At 46.3% G+C, this 21,864-nt stretch overlaps 1 protein-coding gene across 2 annotated transcripts in view; it reads left to right on the top strand.

The window, feature by feature from the left end:
* The window catches only part of IHO1 (interactor of HORMAD1 1), a 43,715-nt gene that overhangs the window by 4,036 nt on the left and 17,815 nt on the right, over positions 1 to 21,864 (top strand). For both annotated transcript variants that reach the window (XR_009214441.1, XM_058442268.1), the window contains exon 2: positions 2,441 to 2,511. Coding sequence is in view for 1 of the 2 variants with exons in the window: in XM_058442268.1 (XP_058298251.1) it covers positions 2,456 to 2,511 (56 nt within the window). In the remaining variant the exon portion in view is untranslated. The remainder of the gene's footprint in view (positions 1 to 2,440; positions 2,512 to 21,864) is intronic.

The following is a 21,864-nucleotide window of genomic DNA, read 5'->3' as shown; positions in this document are numbered from 1 at the left end:
TGACAGAGTGGGACTTCATCTAAAAAAAAAAAGGCTTGTATTTCTAATTCCATGAGTGTAAGGTATTTTGAGCTTTATATGTATTTGCAAAAAGCAAATGACATGTCTTTTTTTTTTTTTGAGAAAGAGTCTCGCGCTGTCGCCCAGGCTGGAGTGCAGTGGTGCGATCTCAGCTCACTGCAAACTCTGCCTCCCGGGTTCACACCATTCTCCTGCCTCAGCCTCCCGAGTAGCTGGGACTACAGGTGCCCACCACCATGCCCGGCTAATTTTTTGTATTGTTTTAGTAGAGACAGGGTTTCACCATGTTAACCAGGATGGTCTCAATCTCCCGACCTCGTAATCCACCTGCCTCGGCCTCCCAAAGTGCTGGGATTACAGGCGTGAGCCACCGCACCCGGCTTCTTTCTTTCTTTTTTTTTAAGAGACAGGGTCTTGCTTTGTTTCCTGGGCTGGAGTGCAGTGGTGGGATCACAGTTTACTGAAGCCTTGAATTCCTGGGCTGAAGTGATCCTGCCGCCTCAGCCTCCCAAGTAGCTGAGACTACAGGTGTATGTCACCATGCCTAGCTTGTTTATTTATTTAAATTTTTTATTTTTAATTTTTTGACATAGTTTGAGAGGTAATTTTTTGCGATTTTTTTTTCTCCATCGCCCAAGCTGGAGTACAGTGGCACAATCTTAGCTCACTCCAGCCTTGACCTCCTGGGCTCAAGTGATCCTCCCATCTCAGCCTCCCAAGTAGGTAGGAGTATAGGCTTGTGCCACCACACCCTGCTAATTTTTTTTTTTTTTTGAGGTGGAGTCTCACTCGATCACCCAGGCTGGAGTGAAGTGGCACCATCTCGGCTCACTGCAACCTCTGCCTCCCTGGTTCCAGAGATTCTCCTGCCTCAGCCTCCTGAGTAGCTGGGATTACAGGCACCCGCCATCATACCCAGCTAATTTTTTGTATTTTTAGTAGAGACAGGGTTTCTTCATGTTGTCCAGGCTGGTCTCAAACTCCTGACCTCAAATGATCCACCTGCCTCTGCCTCCCAAAGTGCAGGGATTACAGGTGTGAGCCACTGCGCCCGGCTTTTTTTTTTTGATGGAGTCTCACTCTGTCGCCCCAGGCTGGAGTGCAGTGGTGTGACCTTGTCTCACTGCAACCTATGCCTCCCAGGTTCAAGCAATTCTCCTGCCTCAGCCTCCCAAGTAGCTGGGACTACAGGCACATCCCACCACGCCCAGGTAATTTTTGTATTTTTAGTAGAGACAGGGTTTCACCATGTTAGCCAAGATGGTCTTGATCTCCTGACCTAGTGATCCACCCGCCTCGGTCTCCCAAGGTGCTGGGATTACAGACGTGAGCCACTACGCCTGGCCTCTCCATTTAGTTCTTTTTTTTTTTTTTTTTTTGAGCTGGAGTCTCGCTCTGTCGCCCAGGCTGGAGTGCAGTGGCGGGATCTCGGCTCACTGCAAGCTCCATCTCCTAGGCTCATGCCGTTCTCCCGCCCCAGCCTCCTGAGTAGCTGGGACTACAGGCACCTGCCACCACGCCTGGTTAATTTTTTGTATTTTTTAGTAGAGACGGGGTTTCACCATGTTAGCCACAACGGTCTTTTTTTTTTTTTTTTTGAGACGGAGTCTCGCTCTGTCGCCCAGGCTGGAGTGCAGTGGCGCTATCTCGGCTCACTGCAAGCTCCGCCTCCCGGGTCCACGCCATTCTCCTGCCTCAGCCTCTCCGAGTAGCTGGGACTACAGGCGTCCGCCACCACGCCCGGCTAATTTTTTGTATTTTTAGTAGAGACGGGGTTTCACCGTGGTCTCGATCTCCTGACCTCGTGATCCACCCGCCTCGGCCTCCCAAAGTGCTGGGATTACAAGTGTGAGCCACCGCGCCCGGCCTCCACAATGGTCTTGATCTCCTGACCTAGTGATCTGCCCTCCTCGGCCTCCCAAAGTGCTGGAATTACAGGCGTGAGCCACTGTGCCCAGCTTCCATTTAGTTCTAATTTGATTTCTGTCATCAGAGTTTTGTAGTTTTCCTCATATAGATATTGTATATATTTTGTCACAGTTATACCTAAGTATTTCTTTTTTGGGGGTGCAAATATAAATGGTTTTGTGTTTCTATTTATTTACTTATTTTTTTGAGACAATGGCATGGTACAAAAATTAGCCGGGCGTGGTGGCGGGTGCCTGTAATCCCAGCTACTCAGGAAAATTGCTTGAACCTAGGAGGCAAAGGTTGCAGTAAGCCAAGATCGAGCCACTGCACTCCAGACTGGGTGACAACAGCAAAACTCCGTCTCAAAAAAAAAAAAAAAGGAAATTTTCACTAATTGGATGGGAATATAGCTGCTGGAATGTCTTCATGTACATATAATAGTCACTAGTAATCTTTGGAAAAAATTATACTGTTAACTTTCTTAATATTCATCTGTTATTTCTAATAGGTATAACTATAAGAAATGAATTTTAATGTCTGGAATATCAAAGAGATGCTCAGTATTCCTTCAGGCTCTGGGTAAGTTTTCTGGTTATATTGTCTAGTCCTTAGGATTTTCTGGCCGGGCATGGTGGCTCACACCTGTAATCCCAGCACTTTGGGAGACCAAGGCGGGCAGATCACAAGGTCAGGAGATTGAGACCATCCTGGCTAACACGGTGAAACCCCGTCTGTACTAAAAATACAAAAAAATTTAGCCAGGCATGTTGGGGGGTGCCTATAGTCCCAGCTACTCAGGAGGCTGAGGCAGGAGAATGGCGTGAACCTGGGAGGTGGAGCTTGCAGTGAGCAGAGATTGCACCACTGCACTCCAGCCTGGGCAACAGAGCGAGACTCCATCTCAAAAAAAAAAAAAAAAAAAGAAAAAAGGATTTTCTAGTTTCATTGATTTCATATAAAAAGGGTTTCTGGCCAGCCATGGTGGCTCACACCTATAATCCCAGCACTTTGGGAGGCCCAGGTGGGTGGATCATCTGAGGTCAGGAGTTCATGACTAGCTTGGCCAACGTGGCAAAACCCCGTCTCCACTAAAAAAAATACAAAAATTAGCCAGGCAAGGTGGTGCACACCTGTAATCTCAGCTACTGGGGAGGCTGAGGCAGGAGAACTGCTTGAACCTGGGAGGTGGAGTTTGTGGTGGGCCGAGATTGCACCACTGCACTCCAGGCCGGTCGGCAGAGAAAAAGAACTATAAAACAAAAAAAAAAAAAAAAAAAAGAGGGTTCCCTTCCCATTAGGTTATAATAATGCAGGTGTGTCCAGAATTGGTGGGTTCTTGGTTTCACTGACTTCAAGAATGAAGCCTCAGACCCTTGCGGTGAGTGTTACAGTTCTTAAAAGCGGCATGTCCAGAGTTTGTTCCTTCTGATGTTCAGATGTGTTCGGAGTTTCTTCTTTCTGGTGGGTTTGTGGTCTTGCTGGCTCAGGAGTGAAGCTGCAGACCTTCCTGGTGAGTGTTACAGCTCATAAAAGCAGTGCGGACCCAAAGATTGAGCAGGAGCAAGATTTATTGCAAAGAGTGAAAGAACAAAGCTTCCACAGTGTGGAAGGGGACCAGAGCGGGTTGCCACTGCGGGCTCAGGCAGCCTGCTTTTATTCCCTTATCTGGCCCCACCCACATCCTGCTGATTGGTCAATTTTACAGAAAGCTGATTGGTCTGTTTTACAAAGAGCTGATTGGTCCGTTTTGACAGGGGGCTGATTGGTGTGTTCACAATCCCTGAGCTAGACACAAAAGTTCTCCAAGTCCCCACAGAGCACTGATTGGTGCCTTTACAAACCTTGAACTAGACACAGGGTGCTGCTTGGTGTGTTTACAAACCTTGAGCTAGACACAGAGTGCTGATTGGTGTATTTACAATCCCTTAGCTAGACATAAAGATTTTCCAAGTCCCCACCAGATTAGCTAGATACAGAGTGCTGATTGGTGCATTTACAAACCTTGAGCTAGACACAGAGTGCTGATTGGTGTATCTACAATCCTTTAGCTAGATATAAAGGTTCTGCAAGTCCCCACTAGACTCAGGAGCCCAGCTGGCTTCACCTAGTGGATCCTGCACTGGGGCCGCAGGCGGAGCTACCTGCCAGTCCCACACCATGTGCCCACACTCCTTAGCCCTTGGGCGGTCGACGGGACCAGGCACCATGGAGCAGGGGGTGGTGTTCGTCGGGGAGGCTCGGGACACATAGGAGCCCATGGCGGGCCAGCACTGCTGGGAGACCCGGTGCACCCGCCACAGCTGCTGGCCCAGGTGCTAAGCCCCTCACTGCCTGGGGCCGGCAGCGCAGGCTGGCCACTCCGAGTGCGGGGCCTGCCGAGCTCATGCCCACCTGGAACTTGAGCTGGCCTGCAAGTGCGCGCGCAGCCCCAGTTCCTGCCCGTGCCTCTCCCTCACACTTCCCTGCTAGCAGAGGGAGCCGGCTCTGACCTCGCCCAGCCCAGAGAGGGGCTCCCATAGTGCAGCAGCAGGCTGAAGGGCTCCTCAAGCACAGCCAGAGTGAACGCCAAGGCCAAGGAAGCGCCGAGAGAAAGCGAGGGCTGCCAGCACACTGTCACCTCTCAGAGGTACCCCGTACAGACTCTTCTTCTCTTCTTCTGTCTCTGCTACATCTTCTTCTGCTTTTTTTATTCTGTCCATTACAAAAGTGGTACGAATCCAGCTCTGTGTGTCAACTGAGTAATGACTTTGTATCTAGCATTGGGCCTGTTAGTATCAGAGAAGGTCCAACATCTGGACACTCAGTCCAGTTGAGGCAACTGCTACTGAAATAGCAAGGAACAAAATCGAGACAATGTTCAGATATATGTTCAGTTGTGCAGTGCAATTTCTAGGCACTGTGGAGATTAAGAGCCACTCTAGGTATTGACAAGGCTCATTGAGGTATTGTCCTCTCAACTACTCCACTAAGGTACTTACATTGGTGTCTACCATCCTGCAATAAGCCTGCCACTGCTAACTTAGTGAGTATGCCTGAGAAGTAGTGTATATTTAAGGGATTTGTAATTGCTTATGATATGCTCTTATCACCGGATAGTTTCTTTCCTCGTTAACACCTTCCTGAAGTTATCAATTGATCAGAAACCTAGAGCACTGTTTTTTTAATTTCCCAAAAAGAAAATGCTTACAGTTGATAGAGAGTAGTGAAAAATATCTTTATTTCTAGATTATATATATATGTATATTTTTTGAGACGGAGTTTCACTCTTGTTGCCCAGGCTGGAGTGCAATGGTGTGGTCTCAGCTCACTGCAACCTTCACCTCCTGGATTCAAGCAATTATCTCACCTCAGGCTCCCAAGTATCTGGGATTACAGGTTCCCGCCACCACACCCAGCTAATATTTGTATTTTTAGTAGACACGGGGTTTCACCATGTTGGAAAGTCTGATCTCAAACAACTGACCTCAGGTGATCCGCCCACCTCAGCCTCCCAAAGTGCTGGGATTACAGGCATGAGCCACCGCACCCAGCAAATCTTCATTAAGTCCAATTTGTCTGTTGAACTTTTTTGTTTTTGTTGCTGCTTCTTCCTTCGGTATCATATCCAAGATTGCCAAATCCAATGTCATGAAGCTTTTGCCTTCTGTTTTTTTTTTTTTTTTTTTTTGAGATGGAGTCTCGCTCTGTTGCCCAGGCTGGAGTTTAGTGGCATTATCTCGGCTCACTGCAACCTCTGTCTCCCAGGTTCAAGCAATCCTCCTGCCTTAGCGCCCCCCAGCAGCTGGGATTACAGGCATGCGCCACCATGCCCAGCTAATTTTTGTTTTTTTATAGAGACGGGGTTTTGCTATGTTGGCCAGGCTGGTCTTGGGACTCCTGACCTCAGGTGATCCAACCGCCTCAGCCTCCCAAAATGCTGGGATTACAGGCGTGAGCCACCGTGCCCGGCCTTCATAGTTTTAAGATATAAATCCTACATAATTTCAGTAGGCTCACAAAACTGTTCCCAGCCTACCAAGCCTAGTTAATTTTTTTCTTTGGCCCAAGAGGAAAATCATAGACAACTATTTTGAGCAATGATTATGTTACCCATATTATATGTTTGTAACCCATTACTTAGTTTATCTCAGGAAATGTTTCTGTTACCAAAACACCAGGGGTTCAGTTTAGGTCCTGCTGCTCACCACGCAGAAAGCCAATCACTGAGATGAGGAATATTACTAAGGAAGAAGGCTTTAATTGGGTGCTACAGCCAAGGAGATGGGAGCTTAGCCTCAAATCCATCTCCCTGACTAAAATTAAGGGTTTATTTAGCAGGGAGGAAATGTAACAATTTGTAAGAAAACAAGAACTAGGGAGGGGCAAGGAGGCATCTGGTGCAGCGATCTGGTGAGTTTCAGTTATTTGATACTTTTTTGAGAGGCCTGAAGGTCCTTTCCTGAGGAAGGAACTCAGATAAACAAATGCAAGTTTCAAGCTTTAACAGGAGGAGGGTCAATTTCTACGTTTATCCAAAAACAACTGTCTATGGGACTAGGGCTGGTTTCATTTCTGAGTAAAAATAATCACCCTTCTCTATCCTGAACTATTAGAGTTTCTTTTTGTTTTAATAATAATGTTTATACCAAAATAGAAACAAGTAGTTTGTATTAATATTATAAAGGTTTCTTTGGCTCACAATATGTACTTATATGTTATCTAATTGCTTTGAATTTAACATTTGATAAAGGAATGATTTGTGTGTGTGTTTTAATGCAGCAGTCCCTAACCTTTTTGGTAACAGGGACTAGTTTGTGGAAGACAATTTTTCCACAGACCAGGATATGGAGAAATGGTTTCGGAATGATTCAAGTGCATTAGATTTATCATGCACTTTGTTCCTATTATTACATTGTAATATATAATGGAATAATTATGGTCAGGCACAGTGGCTCACACCTGTAATCCCAGCACTTTGGGAGGCCGAGGCAGGCATATTGATTGAGGTCAGGAGTTTGAGACCAGCCTGGCCAACATGGCGAAACCTTGTCTTTACCAAAAAATACAAAAATTAGCCGGGTGTGGTGGTGGGCTCCTGTAAGCCCAGCTACCCGGGAGGCTGAGGCATGAGAATTGCTTAAATGTAAGGCCTAACACCATAAAAACCCTAGAAGGAAACCTAGGCAATACCATTCAGGACATAGGCATGGGCAAAAACTTCATGACTAAAACACCAAAAGCAATGGCAACAAAAGCCAAAATAGACAAATGGGATCTCACTAAATTAAAGAGCTATGCACAGCAAAAGAAATTATCATCAGAGTGAACAGGCAACCTACGGAATGGGAGAAAATTTTTGCAATCTACACATCTGATAAAGAGCTAATATCCAGAATCTACAAAGAAATTAAGCAAATTCACAAGAAAACAACAACCCCATCAAAAAGTGGGCAAAGGATATGAACAGACACTTCTCAAAAGAAGACATTTATGCAGCCAACAGACATATGCAGAAATACTCATCATTACTTGTCATCAGAGAAATGCAAGTCAAAAACCACAATGAGATACTATCTCACTCCAGTTAGAATGACGATCATTAAAAAGCCAGGAAACAACAGATGCTGGAGAGGATGTGGAGAAATAGGAACACTTTGACGCTGTTGGTGGGAGTGTAAATTAGTTCAACCATTGTGGAAGACAGTGTGGCAATTCCTCAAGGATCTAGAATAGAAATACCATTTGACTCAGCAATCCCATTACTGGGCATATATCTAAAGGATTATAAATCATTATACAATAAAGACACATGCATGTGTATATTTATTGTGGCACTATTAACAATAGCAAAGACTTGGAACTAACCCAAATGTCTATTGATGAGAGACTGGATTAAGAAAATGTGGCACATATACACCATGGAATACTATGCAGCCATAAAAAAGGATGAGTTCATGTCCTTTTCAGGGACATGGATAAAGCTGGAAGCCATCATTCTAAGCAAACTATCACAAGGACAGAAAACCAAACACCACATGTTCTCACTCAGGTGGGAGTTGAACAATGAGAAAACATGGACACAGGGCGGGGAACATCCCACCCCGGGGCTGGTTGGGGGGTGGGGGGCTGGGGGAGGGATAGCATTAGGAGAAATACCTAATGTAAATGACAAGTTGATGGGTGCAGCAAAGCAACATGGCACATGTATACCTAAGTAATAAACCTGCACGTTGTGCACATGTACCCTAGAACTTAAAGTATAATTAAAAAAAAAAATATATATATATATATATATATATATATATATACATCTCACTGTGATGTAGAATTAGTGGGAGCCCTGAGCTTGCTTTCTTGCAACTAGACGGTCCCATTTGGGGATGATGGGAGACAGTGACAGATCATCAGGCATCAGATTCTCATAAGGAGCGCACAACCTAGATCCCTTGCATGTGCAGTTCACAATAGGGTTTGTGCTCCTGTGAGGATCTAATACTGGCACTGATCTGACAGAAGGCAGAGCTCAGATGGTAATAGAGACCAGCATGGGCAACATGACTGTCAGTTCCCGGGTCTGGGTCCAGCCCATGCTGAAGTCCAAGGGGAGTGTGTGGATAAATAGAAAGAACATTTGGGGGTCTGTAGGCAGATGAATATGGTTTTATTCTGCAGCTTTCTCATTAGCAGCTTACTCTCACACTGGCTTTCTTATTAGCAGCTTACTCTCACATTGTCCACCCTGTCTTGGATGCTTGAGCTGGCTGCCCCCACGCGCAGCTGCGCAGCTGGCTCTCCCTTCCCTTCCGGGTCAGCAACTTAACTCTTTCTCTGGGCACAAGCAAGCTGAGGTGTATCCTGGTTCCTGCCTGTCCGTCTGCAAAGAAGGACAGCTCCGGCTCTCTCTCTCTCTTTCTCTGGGCACCAGCATGCCCACCATGTCAAGCCACGTTGAGCTGAGCCAAGCCAAGCCCCCAAGAGACCCCTGTACAGTGTCAGCAGGACAGTTATACCTTTTTTTTTTTTTGAGACAGAGTCTTGCTCTGTCGCCCAGGCTGGAGTGCAGTGGTGCAATCTTGACTCACTGCAGCCTCTGCCTCCTGGGTTCTAGTGATTCTCTTGCCTCAGACTCCCAAGTAGCAGGGATTACAAGCATGTGCCACCACACCTGGCTAATTTTTGTATTTTTAGTAGAGAGGGGATTTCACCATGTTGGCCAGGCTGATCTAGAACTCCTGACCTTATGATCCGCCCACCTTGGCCTCTCGAAGTGCTGGGCTTATAGGAGTGAGCCACCGCTCCTGGCTGCAGTTATACCTTTTTCAGACAATAGTGGCATAGAGCCAAGTATGAACTTACACAAACAGGTTATATAACAGGTGGAGTAATGCGCTTGCACGCCAAACTTGCTGAGTCATGCAGGCCTGGATATCTGCCTTGGCCTATTCCTTGACTAAAGCACATCCATGTACCTTACAATGACAAAACCCTGTCTCTATATAAAAAAAAAATTAGCCGGGTGTGGTGGTGCATGCCTACTAGGGAGGCTGAGTTGGGAGGATCACCTGAGCAGAGGTTGCAGTGAGATGGGATCATGCCACTGCATTCCAGCCTGAGTGACAGAGCAAGATCCTGTCTCAAAAAATGAATACATAAAAAAAAAGAGGCTCATGCTTGTAATCCCAGCACTTTGGGAGGCTGAGGCGGGTGGATCACTTGAGGTCAGGAGTTTGAGACCAGCCTGGCCAACATGGTGAAACCCCATTGTTGGGAACAGGCCCCCAAGTCTGGCCATAAATGGGCCTCAAAACTGGCCAAAAACAAAATCTCTGCAGCACTGTGGCATGTTCGTGATGGCCATGATGCCCACACTGAAGCTTGTGGGTTTACCGGAATGAGGGCAAGGAACACCTCACCCACCCAGGGCAGAAAACCGCTTAAAGGCAATCTTAAACCACAAGCAATAGCATGAGTGATCTGTGCCTTGAGGACATATTCCTGCTGCAGATAACTAGCCAGAGCCCATCCCTTTGTTTGGGCCCATCCCTTTGTTTCCTGTAAGGAATGCTTTTAGTTAATATATAATCTATAGAAATAATGCTTATCACTGGCTTGCTGTCAATAAATATGTGGGTCAAACTCTGTTCGGGGCTGTCAGCTCTTAAGGCTGAGTCCCCTGATTTCCCATTCCACACTATATTTCTGTGTGTGTGTCTTTAATTCTTCTAATGCCGCTGGGTTAGGTTCTCCACGACCGAGCTGGTCTCAGCAAGTGGTGCCCATACGTGGGGCTTGAACCCTGGCCGAAGGGTCACCAGAGCAATGGTTGGAGAACGTGGAACTAAGCTGGAGGACACCTGAGTACTCTTAAGCAATCCCTGTGGTGAGTAAGAATGGGACCTCGGAAGCATCAGGGTAACAATGGGACAAGTGTGGGCTCTGGTTCATTCCACCTTGGAACCTTTTCACACTAATGATGAGGAGGAATGAAAGTATAACAAAGTAACAGAAGAGGAAACAGAGCAGGTTTGCTTGCCAGTTAAAGCTAAAGTGGCAAAGGAGGAAGAGTTTCATCCCTACCCTTCTGCACCCGCTCCTTATTTTGAAGAAGAATAGTGGCCTGACCCTCCAGATCTTTCTTTTCCGGAGGACACTGGGCGAAAAGTGGTTGCCCCAGTGACTGTTTGAGCAGCGCCTTGAGCAACCACTCTCAGTTCTATTCAGGCAGGAATACAGCAAGCTAGACAAGAGGGTGATATAGAGGCTTGGCAGTTCCCTGTTAGGATACACCCTCCAGATCAACAGGGAAATATTATAGCTACATTTGAGCCTTTTCCTTTTAAATCCAGGAAACACCATGAGGGTCCCGTCCTGGGCCCCTTTCCAAACTGGGGCATTTCCGGCTCAGGCAATTCCCTCATCCGTATACAATGCCTGTCCCCCACCACAGCTGGTAGTGCCGCAGTAGATTTGTGTCCAGAATTTATTCCTTCTGGTGGGTTCTTGGTCTCACTGACTTCAGGAATGAAGCTGCACACCTTAGTGGTGAGTGTTACAGCTCTTAAAGATGGTGTGTCCGGAGTTTGTTCCTTTAGATATTCAGAGGTGTCTGGAGTTTCTTCCTTCTAGTGGATTAGTGGTCTTGCTGACTTCAGGAGTGAAGCCATGGATCTTTGTGGCGAGTGTCACAGCTCTTAAAGGTGGTGCAGACCCGGCCAGGCATGGTGGCTCATGACTGTAATCCCAGCACTTTGGGAGGCTGAGGTGGGTGGATCATGAGGTCAGGAGACCAAGACCATACTGGCTGACATGGTGAAACCCCATCTCTACTAAAAATACAAAAAATTAGCCAGGCGTGGTGGTGGGCGCCTGTAGTTCCAGCTACTCAGAAGGCTGAGGCAGGAGAATGGCATGAGCCTGGGAGGCAGAGCTTGCAGTGAGCTGAGATAGCACCACTGCACTCCAGCCTGGGTGACGGTCCAAGACTCTGTCAAAAAATAAAAAATTAAAAAAAGGTGATGTGGACCCAAAGAGTGAGCAGCAGCAAAAGAACAAAGCTTCCACAGTGTGGAAGGGGACCCGAGTGGGTTGCCGCTGCTGGTTCCAGTGGCCAGCTTTTATTCCATAATTTGGCCCTGCCCACATCCTGCTGATTGGTCCATTTTACAGTGAGCTGATTGGTCCATTTTACAGAGTGCTGATTGGTGCATTTACAATCCTTTAGCTAGACACAGAGTGCTGATTGGTGCATTTTTACAGAATGCTGATTGGTGCATTTACAATCCTTTAGCTAGACACAGAGTGCTGATTGGTGCATTTTTACAGAATGCTGATTGGTGCGTTTACAATCCTTTAGCTAGACACAGAGCACTGATTGGTGTGTTTTTACAGAGTGCTGATTGGTTGGTCCATTTACAATCCTTTAGCTAGACACAGAGCACTGATTGGTGCGTTTTTACAGAGTGCTGATTAGTGCGTTTACAATCCTTTAGCTATACACATAATGCTGATTGGTGCGTTTTTACAGAGTGCTGATGATGGTGCATTTACAATCCTTTAGCTAGACACAGAGCGCTGATTGGTGCATTTACAATCCTCTAGCTAGACAGAAAAGTTCTCCAAATCCCCACTCGCCCCAGGAAGTCTAGCTGGCTTCACCTCTCAATCCCCCCTCTAAACAGGACACCCCAACTGCTGCTGGGAATTGGGCGATGACCACTATAGCTACTTCCTGCTGGTTAGGGGCAAAGAAGGGGCCCTGCAGTGGTAGTGTCCTCCAGAGGGGAACTCTCTAGGCCAGCCAAAGGGCCAGTGGGTCAATCCAGGGGTCCTCGGTAGAAGTTGTTAGTTGAGCTCATTTGGGGTTCCATTTGTAAGACCATCTGCAGCTTGATGGCCTTGATACTAGAGGAAACAAATTTGACAAGGACATTAAAACACAGGGCCCAAAGGCGAGTAATAGCAAGACGGCTGTCATGGGACCTAGAAAGGGGAGAAGCCTTGTTGCCCAACTCCAGAGGTTGGTATAAGAGTTTGAAAGGCACTGTCTGATTTCAGAAGACTTTTCCTGTAAATGCTGGGTGGCATCTTGTACAATCACTGACTGGTTAGTGTAAAAACAGCACTCTTCCCCTAAGAAGGTGCAGAGTCCTCCTTTCTCAGCAGTGAGGAGGTCTAGGTCTCAGCAGTTTTGGAGAGTCAATGCTGCCAAAGAGTCTATCTGGGATTGTAGAGTAAGGATAGATTTCGTCATTTCTTGCAAACTGTCTGAGAAATCCTTTGAGAGTGTGTGGTAGTAGCATAATGAAGTAGATAAACTGGCTATTCCGGTTCCTGTAGCAATAGCCATTCCTAACCCTATAAGTAGGGGTATTAGTTGTATGGCTCTGCACTAATGGATAAAGAACTACAAAGCCAACAGTCATATGCCAGGGAAGGATTGGACTGGTTTAACAGAGAGTGGGTTAAGTTGAGAGTTTTGTACAGGTAATTAGGAGCTAGTGGAAGTGGAGGGGCAATTGTATGAGGTGTCCAAGGAAGCAGGAGGGATAGATAGGCAAAGAGTAAATAGGAAGGTAAGGAGGGTGCTCCAGAACACGAGATCATTTTATCCAGTCTGAGTTAAAGGTAGGAGTAAATTGCTGTCAGAAGGAAGGAAGATAGAAAAAAGGTTGATGTCATTAGGATTTGCATCCCAGCAGGAGCTACAGTATGTAGTCCTATCGTAAAGAGTATGGTTAGTATGCTGCTTAATAATATTATGAAATAGTAAAAGGATTCCATTAAAGGGGCAAGGAGAGGTATTAAAGATAAAGATTATGTAGGTTTTCACTTATCTTTTTTTAAGGAGGAAGGGGTTTTTCCTCAGGATCAGCGGTAGGAGCTTTTTTAGTCTGGGATGTTTCCTTTCAAAATAGGAGATGCACGTCCTCCCAACCATTCGCAGGTTTATTGAGGCTGGTCTGGCTGATCTTGGGACTCCTGAACTGACGGTCCTGCAGGTTCTGCAGGTTCTGCAGGTGGTGTCCAAAATTTAACTCGGTTGTAGTGAATCCAAGATGCCACTCCTGCCACCTTAACTGCAGCGGGAGTAGAAAGGATTACTGTGTATGGTCCTTCCTACAAAGAATCCATAGATGGGGAGGTAGATGGGAGAGATTTGACCAACACTAGATCTCCTGGTTGAAACAACTCTGTTCCATTTTCTCTGTGACATCCTTAAGGTAGATTTTTAAGGTTTCGTTGATATTTTGCCAAAGAAGTTATGTCTTTGACCAAGTTGGCCGTTTCCTGATCAAGTAGGAGGTCATTTGTGATAAAAGGTTGTCCATACAGCATTTCATATGGACTGAGCCCCATATTGTGAGGAGAATTTCAGATTCTCAACAAGGCCATAGGCAAAATATTAGGCCATGGGAGATGAGTTTCTTGTGTTAGTTTCCTTAAGTGCTTTTTGGGTGTTTCATTTGCTTTCTCAACCTTCCCTGAGGATTGTGGCCTCCAGGCACAGTGAAGGTGATATTGTATCCCTAGTGCCCTCGAAATTCCCTGAGTTATCATGGCTTTAAAAGCCTGACCATTGGCCAGGTGCAGTGGCTCACGCCTGTAATCCCAGCACTTTGGGAGACCGAGGCGGGTGGATCACGAGGTCAGGAGATTGAGACCATCCTGGCTAACACGGTGAAACCCCGTTTCTACTAAAAGTAAAAAAAATTAGCCAGGCATGGTGGTGGGCACCTATAGTCCCAGCTACTCAGGAGGCTGAGGCAGGAGAATGGTGTGAACCCGGGAGGTGGAGCTTCCAGTGAGCTGAGATCACACCACTGCACTCCAGCCTGGGCGACAGAGTGAGACTCTGTCTCAAAAAAAAAAAAAAAAAAAAAAAAAAGCCGGACCATTGTTGGTCTGTAAGCTTTGGGGAAGCCCAAATCTAGAAATTATTTCATGTATTAGGACTTTAATCACTTCCTGAGCCTTCTCTGTCTTCCAAGGGAAAGCATCTATCCAATTTGTAAAGGTATCAACACAGACCAAGTATTGAAATCCCTTTGACTTAGGGATATGGGTGAAGTCTAACGCCAGTCCTCTCCAGGATAGTGACCTATTCTTTGTTCCCCCAAAGGGACCTTGTAATGGACCAAAGGATTATTCCTTTGGCACACCTCACAGGCTTTGACTACCTGTCGGATGGTCCGGAGGAGATTTGGCCCTGTAAATAGGGATTTGGCCATTTGATGAGTGTTTTCAATACCCATATGAAAAGTTTGGTGGAGGGTTTTAAGTATTTTCTGGTGGCTGGCTTCAGGTATAAGTACCTTTCCTTCTTCTGTTGTTAACCACCCTGAGGGGAGAAAACTATGCCCCCATGAAAGTCCCCATTCTGTTTCAGTCGGGGAATACTGGGGCTTAATCTCCTGGAGGGGGTTGTTCCATACCAAGGGTCCTTCTATAGGTATTTCTAATGGGAGGTTCCACCTGGCAGCAATTTTGGCCTCAGCATCTGCCCTATGGTTTCCTTCTGCCTTTTCTCCTTCACCTTTCTGATGGCTTTGGCAGTGTAAGACTGCCATCTCCTTGGGTTTTTGCACCATGTGCAATAACTCCATAATTTCCTTGTGGTATTTAATGGGAGTTCTTCCCAGAGGTTAGGACTCCCTTTCTTTCTTTTACTTATTTATTTATTTTTTTTATTATTATTATTTTGAGACAGAGTCTTGTTCTTTTGCCCAGGCCAGAGTGCAGTGGCACAATCTTGGCTAACTGCAAGCTCCACCTCCTGGGTTCACGCCATTCTCCTGCCTCAGCCTCCTGAGTAGCTGGGAGTACAGGTGCCCGCCACCGTGCCCGGCTAATTTTTTGTATTTTTAGTAGCGATGGGGTTTCACCGTGTTAGCCAGGATGGTCTCGATCTCCTGACCTTGTGATCTGCCCACCTCGGCTTCACAAAGTGCTGGGATTACAGGCATGAGCGACCGTGCCCGGCCCCCCTTTCTTTCTATATTGCAGCATGGGCATTTAGGATTAGATAAGCATACTTGCTATCTGTATACACATTTATTCTTTTTCTTTTTCCCAGTTCTAAGGCTCGGGTAAGTGCCACTAGTTCTGCTAACTGGGCGCTGGTCCCTGGGGGAAGGGGCTTACTTTCAAGTATGGTTACATCACTAACTATGGCATCACCTGCCCTTCATATCCTATTCTCCACAAATGAACTTCCATCAGTATATAGGTTAAAGTCAGGATTAGCTAAGGGGACTTCTAAGAGATCATCTCGGTGGCATAAGTCTGGACTATAATTTGTTGGCAGTCATGCTTGATTGGTTCCCCATCCTCTGGGAGAAAAGTGGCAGGGTTGAGGGCTATGCATGTGTGTATTTGAAGCACCATTTCCTGAAGGAGTAGCACCTGGTATCTAAGTAGGAAGTTGTCTCATAGCCATAAACTTCCTTTGGCACCTAGTATGCCATTTACATGAGTAGTCCAGACAGTGAGATTCTTTCCTCGTATTATTTTGATAGCCTCTGTCACTAAGACGGCCACTGCCGCAACTACCCGTAAACAGGCGAGGCCAGCCTTTTGCTACTACATCAGTTTCTTTACTTAGGTATGCCACTGGTTATGGGGTTGTCCTGCGGGTCTGAGTAAGGACTCCAAGAGCTCTCCCTGCTCTCTCTGTGATGTATAAAGAGAAGTTTTGGCTGGGCGCGGTGGCTCATGCCTGTAATCCCAGCACTTTGGGAGGCTGAGGCAGGCAGATCATGAGGTCAGGAGTTCAAGACCAGCCTGACCAACATGGTGAAACCCCATCTCTACTAAAAATAAAAAAATTAGATGGGCATGGTGGCAGGTGCCTGTAATCCCAGCTACTCAGGAGGCTGAGGCAGGAGAATTGCTTGAACCCAGGAGGTGGAGGTTGCAGTGAGCTGAGATTGCGCCATTGCATCCCAGCCTGGGTGACACAGCGAGACTCCGTCTCAAAAAAAAATTTTGTCCTGTGGGAAGGCTTAAGGCTGGAACTTGAGTTTGTTCTTTCCAATGCCCAAACTTCAGGGTTGATTCCCTCCTCCAGTAGGGAACAAAAAATGGGTAACTTATTCCCCATATTCATGTAGATAATAGCTCCAGCTTTGGCTAATATATCCCTCCCTAATGACGTTATGGGACTTTCAGGCATAATAAGAAAGGCATGTGAAAAGAGCAAAGTCTCCCAATTACAACTGAGAAGGTGGGAGAAATACCTGGTTACAGGCTGTCCCAGTATTCCTCGGATGGTAACGGACCTTGAGGACAGCCGCCTGGGACAGGAGATTAACACTGAGAAGGCTGTGCCGGTGTTCGGGAGGAAGTCAATTTCCTGGCCCTCGATGGTTATGTGTACCCAGGGCTCGGTGAGGGTAATAACATGAGCTGGCGCTTGCCCCGGGCACCCTCAGTCCTGTTGTTGGATCATCTGGTTGGGGGCTTGTGGCCCAGCAGACTTTGTCCTCTGAGATAGTGCACCTTCCAGTCATTGCCTTGGCATAATGGACATGGGCAAGGGGGCAGCCTTTTTTCTCATTGGACACTCTTTTTAAAACTGTCCTTGCAAACCACACTGGTAACAAGCCCTACCAGGTGATTGGCCTGCTCCATTTTCTGTCCTCTCTGAACCACCAAGGTTGGTTTGTCTGAGGGCCATGACTAAGGCTGCAGCCTTTCTCTGATCTCACTTTTCCTTTTGGGCCTGTTCCTCTTGGTCCCCACACTGAGGTTTCCAGGTTTAATAATGCCTCCAGATTTTGTTCAGGGCCCAGGGTTCGCTTTTGGAACTTTCTCCTGATATCTGCAGCTGATTGGGTAACAGACTTATCTTTTAGGATCAATTGACCCTCAAGTGAGTCGGGTGACAGGGGAGTATATTTTCTTAAGGCCTCCTGTAACCGCTTGAGGAAGGCAGAATGATTTTCTTCCTTTCCCTGAGTTATAGTGGACATCATTGAATAATCCATGGGCTTTTTCCTAATTCTCCTTAGTCCTTCTAGAACACAGGTCAACAGATGTTTGCGACTCCGGTCCCCATGATCTGAGTCAAGGTCCCATACTGGGGATAGCTTGCTGACCGGTAGGGAATTTGTCCCTTTCTTCAGCTGCCATTCTGTCATTTACTTGACTAAGATACCAGGTATCTCCAAACTCTCAGGCTGCAGCTAAAGGTGCATTCTTTTCATTAAAGGCCAGGGTTTGATCTAACAATAGCATGACATCTCTCCAAGAGAAATTGAAGGTCTGCCCTAAACCCTGTAGGACATCTATATACCTATCAGGATCATCTGAAAACTTCCCCAGATCTAACTTGATCTGCTTTAAGTCAGAGAGGGAGAAGCAGACATGTACCCAGGTTGGGCCAAATTCCCCTCCCCCTACAGCTTGAAGGGGATGTAACCAATAGCCTGGAGGTTTTTGTGGTCCTTTGGAGATTTCTTTGCTTGTTCCCTGGGTGGGGGAGATTAGAGGAGGCTTCTCATTAATAGGAAGGGGAGCTATAGGGAGGCTAGGATATGGAGGTAAGCTGAGAGGTCCTCCTGTGGGATGTAAATTGCAAGCTTTGCATAGTTGTGTATTCTCCTTCAATGAAAAGAAAGCTTAGACATAAGGTATTTCACTCCATTTGCCTTCACTCTTACAGAAAAGGTTAAGCTGCAGGATAGTATTGTAATTTATACTTCTCTCAGGTGGCCATTTTTCCCCATCAAAGAGAGAATATTGGCGCCAGGCCATAGTGCAGAAAAAAATGAGGCACTGCTTTTTCAGGCTTTGCAGGTCAAATTGGTCCCAATGGCTTAGGATGCATTTCAAGGGTGAGCCTGTTGATGCCTGAGTGTTTCCTATCTGAAAGACAAAACCGCCCATGGTTTTGGTTTGTTTGTTTCTACCCCCAGTCCAAGAACCCACAATGGTCCCTGGACCCTGCTCATTGGAATAGTTGTGCTCACCAATGCACAGCAGAAACACCTCTTGCCCAAGAACCTGCAATGGTCCCTGGACCCTGCTGATTGGAATAGTTGTGCTCACCAATGCACAGCAGAAATACCTCTTGCCCAAGAACCCACAACGGTCCCAGGACCCTGCTGATTGGAATAGTTGCACTCACCGACACAGCAGCAGAAACAGTAGTTTTCCTCCTAGACCACAAGGAAGACTGAGGAAGATTGGATTTAGTGGCCCTTACCGACACATTCTCAAAAACCTGCACCCTTGCCTGTCTTCCTAGATCACAAAGCCGACTGAGAAAAATCGGATTTAGTGGCCCTTACCGATTCATTCTCAAAAACCTGTTAGAGTCTTAAGCATTCTCCTGTTAGTACTGGGACTTTAACCCATCCTATAAACATGTTATGCCCCCAAAATGAAATGGAGGGCCATACCCTGAGGGAGGGGAGGGATCTCCAGGGTTGGAAGAGTGACACCTTTTATCCTCACTTGAATAGGAAGGATATCATTTCTGAAGCTCCCATATCCTAGCTTCAGGAATAGCTTTTGTGAGGCCTGCTAGTCTGAGGAGGGGTCCTAAAATTCCAGATAGCCCCCCCTACGACGGAGCTTTGGGCAAAAATTATGTCTTTCTGATTGGTGAGCCCAGATGCCTAAAGAAGGGAATAGAGTCCTGGAGTTTATACTAGAAATCATTATTACAAGAGAAACTAGAAAAGCACCAGACAGAGAGTGGTTTTTACAAGCAGTACTAGCCTCAGAGAAGAGAGGTGAGAGAAAGTTTATCTGACAAGCATTAGGACCCAGGAAGCAAGGGTCAGGATAGATAGGATAGATGGGTGAGTCTCGCTTGGGCGACCTGACTTTGAGAGTTCTGCTCATGGCCGCAGGGTCAACCAACTTGTCGGGACCCCAGAGCTGAATGGCTTTCCTCTCTGTCAACCTTTATCTCAGCCCAGAAGTACAGGAAAAGCAGAAGCTGGTTCCAGGCAAACCAATGCTCCCCACTCTGAAGAGTCAGGGGTTGTTAGAGAGCCCTTTCCTAGAAAGCCTGACACTCATGTCTTTAGTCCAGCGGCCATGCTAGTCACTTTTAACTGGCTGACAGGTGCCTGGTATTTAGCCCCTGAATTCTAAGGAAAAATAGAACAGAATAGCAAGCGAAAGGGGTCTGATGGTACTCACTGCTTGGCGAAGGCCCCACATTGGGCGCCAAAATGTGTCCAGAATGTATTCCTGCCAGTGGGTTCTTGGTCTTGCTGACTTCAGGAATGAAGCTGTGGACCTTCGCAATGAGTGTTACAGCTCTTAAAGATGGTGTGTCCAGAGTTTGTTCCTTCAGATGTTCAGATGTCTCTGGAGTTTCTTCCTTCCAGTGGGCTCATGGTCTTGATGACTTCAGGAGTGAAGCCGTGGATATTTGTGGCGAGTGTCACAGCTCTTAAAAGTGGTGTGGGCCAGGCACAGTGGCTCACGCCTGTAATCTCAGCACTTTGGGAGGCCGAGGCGGGCGGATCACGAGGTCAGGAGATCGAGACCATCCTGGCTAACACAGTGAAACCCCGTCTCTACTAAAAATACAAAAAATTAGCCAGGCGAGGTGGCGGGCGCCTGTAGTCCCAGCTACTCGGGAGGCTGAGGCAGGAGAATGGTGTGAACCCCAGGGGGCGGAGCCTGCAGTGAGCCAAGATCACGCCACTGCACTCCAGCCTGGGTGACAGCGAGACTCTGTCTCAAAAAAAAAAAAAAAAAAATAGTGGTGTGGACCCAAATAGTGAGCAGCAGCAAGATTTATTGTGAAGAGCAAAAGAACAAAGCTTCCACAGTGTGGAAGAGGACCCAAGCAGGTTGCCTTTGCTGGCTGGGGTGGCCAGCTTTTACTCCCTTATTTGGCCCCACCCACATCCTGCTGATTGGTCCATTTTACAGAGAGATGACTGGTCCATTTTACAGAGTGCTGATTGGGCCATTTTACAGAGTGCTGATTGGTGCATTTATAATCCTTTAGCTAGACACAGAGTGCTGATTGGTGCGTTCTTACAGAGTCCTGATTGGTGCATTTACAATCCTTTAGCTAGACACAGAGTGCTGATTGGTGTGTTTTTACGGAGTGCTGATTGGTGCATTTACAATCCTTTAGCTAGACACACAGCGCTGATTGGTGCATTTTTACAGAGTGCCGATTGGTGCATTTACAGTCCTTTAGCTAGACCCAGAGCACTGATTGGTGCATTTACAATCCTCTAGCTAGACATAAAAGTTCTCCAAGTCCCCACTCAGCCCAGGATGTCCAGCTGGCTTCATCTCTCAGTTTTATGCTGCCCAAAAGCTGTGAGCCTTCTGTCTGGGTAACCCCCGCAAAAGTTCCAACAGGGGTCTGTGGACCCTTGCCAGCAGTGATGATAGGATTACTTCCAGATAGATCTACTTTAAATTTAAAAGGAGTGCAAGTACAAACAGGAGTCATTGATTCAGATTACAATGGGGAAATCCAAATTGTTATATCTACTTCTGTTCCCTGGAAAGCAGAGCCAGGAGAGCATATGGCACAACTTCTGATTGTGCCATATGTAGAAATGGGGAAAGTGAAATTAAATGAACAGGATTATTTGGAAGCACAAATAAGGCAAAGCAGCTTATTGGGTGAATCAAATTACTGATAAACTTCCTACCTGTGAAATAACTATTCAGGGAAAGAAATTTAAAGGTTTAGTGGATACAGGAGTGGACATTTCAATCATTTCTCTACAGCACTGGCCGTCCACGTGGCCAATTCAACCTGCTCAATTTAACATAGTTGGAGTTGGTAAAGCCCCTGAAGTATATCAAAGTAGTTATATTTTGCATTGTGAAGGGCCTGATGGACAACCTGGGACTATTCAACCAATTATAACTTCTGTACCTATAAATTTATTGGGAAGAGATTTATTACAATGATGGGGAGCACAAGTTCTAATTCCTGAGCAGTTATACAGCCCTCAAAGTCAACATATGATGCATGAAATAAGGTATGTCCCTGGTATGGGACTAGGAAAAAATTTGCAAGGTTTGAAGGAACTGCTTCAAGTGGAAAGACAAAGTTCCTGCCAAGGTTTAGGATATAATTTTTGATGGCAGCCATTGTTAAGCCTCCAGAACCTATACCTTTAAAATGGTTAACAGATAAGCCAATTTTGATAGAACAATGGCTGCTAAGTAAAGAGAAACTGGAGGCTTTAGAGTACTTACTTACTGAACAATTAGAAAAAGGACACATAGCTCCAACATTTTCCCCTTGGAATTCTCTAGTCTTTGTTATTAAGAAAAAATCAGGTAAATGGAGAATGTTAACTGACTTAGGAGCTATTAATTCAGTTACACGACCTATGGGGACATTACAGCCAGGATTGCCTTCTCCTGCTATGATTCCAAAAAACTGGCCTTTAATAGTCATAGATTTAAAAGACTGTTTCTTTACTATCCCCTTAGCTGAGCAAGACTGTGAAT

Source organism: Hylobates moloch, unplaced genomic scaffold (genome assembly GCF_009828535.3).
Source record: "Hylobates moloch isolate HMO894 unplaced genomic scaffold, HMol_V3 SCAFFOLD_8, whole genome shotgun sequence".
NCBI lineage: Eukaryota > Metazoa > Chordata > Mammalia > Primates > Hylobatidae > Hylobates > Hylobates moloch.
This window is presented reverse-complemented; position numbering and strand designations above follow the sequence as displayed.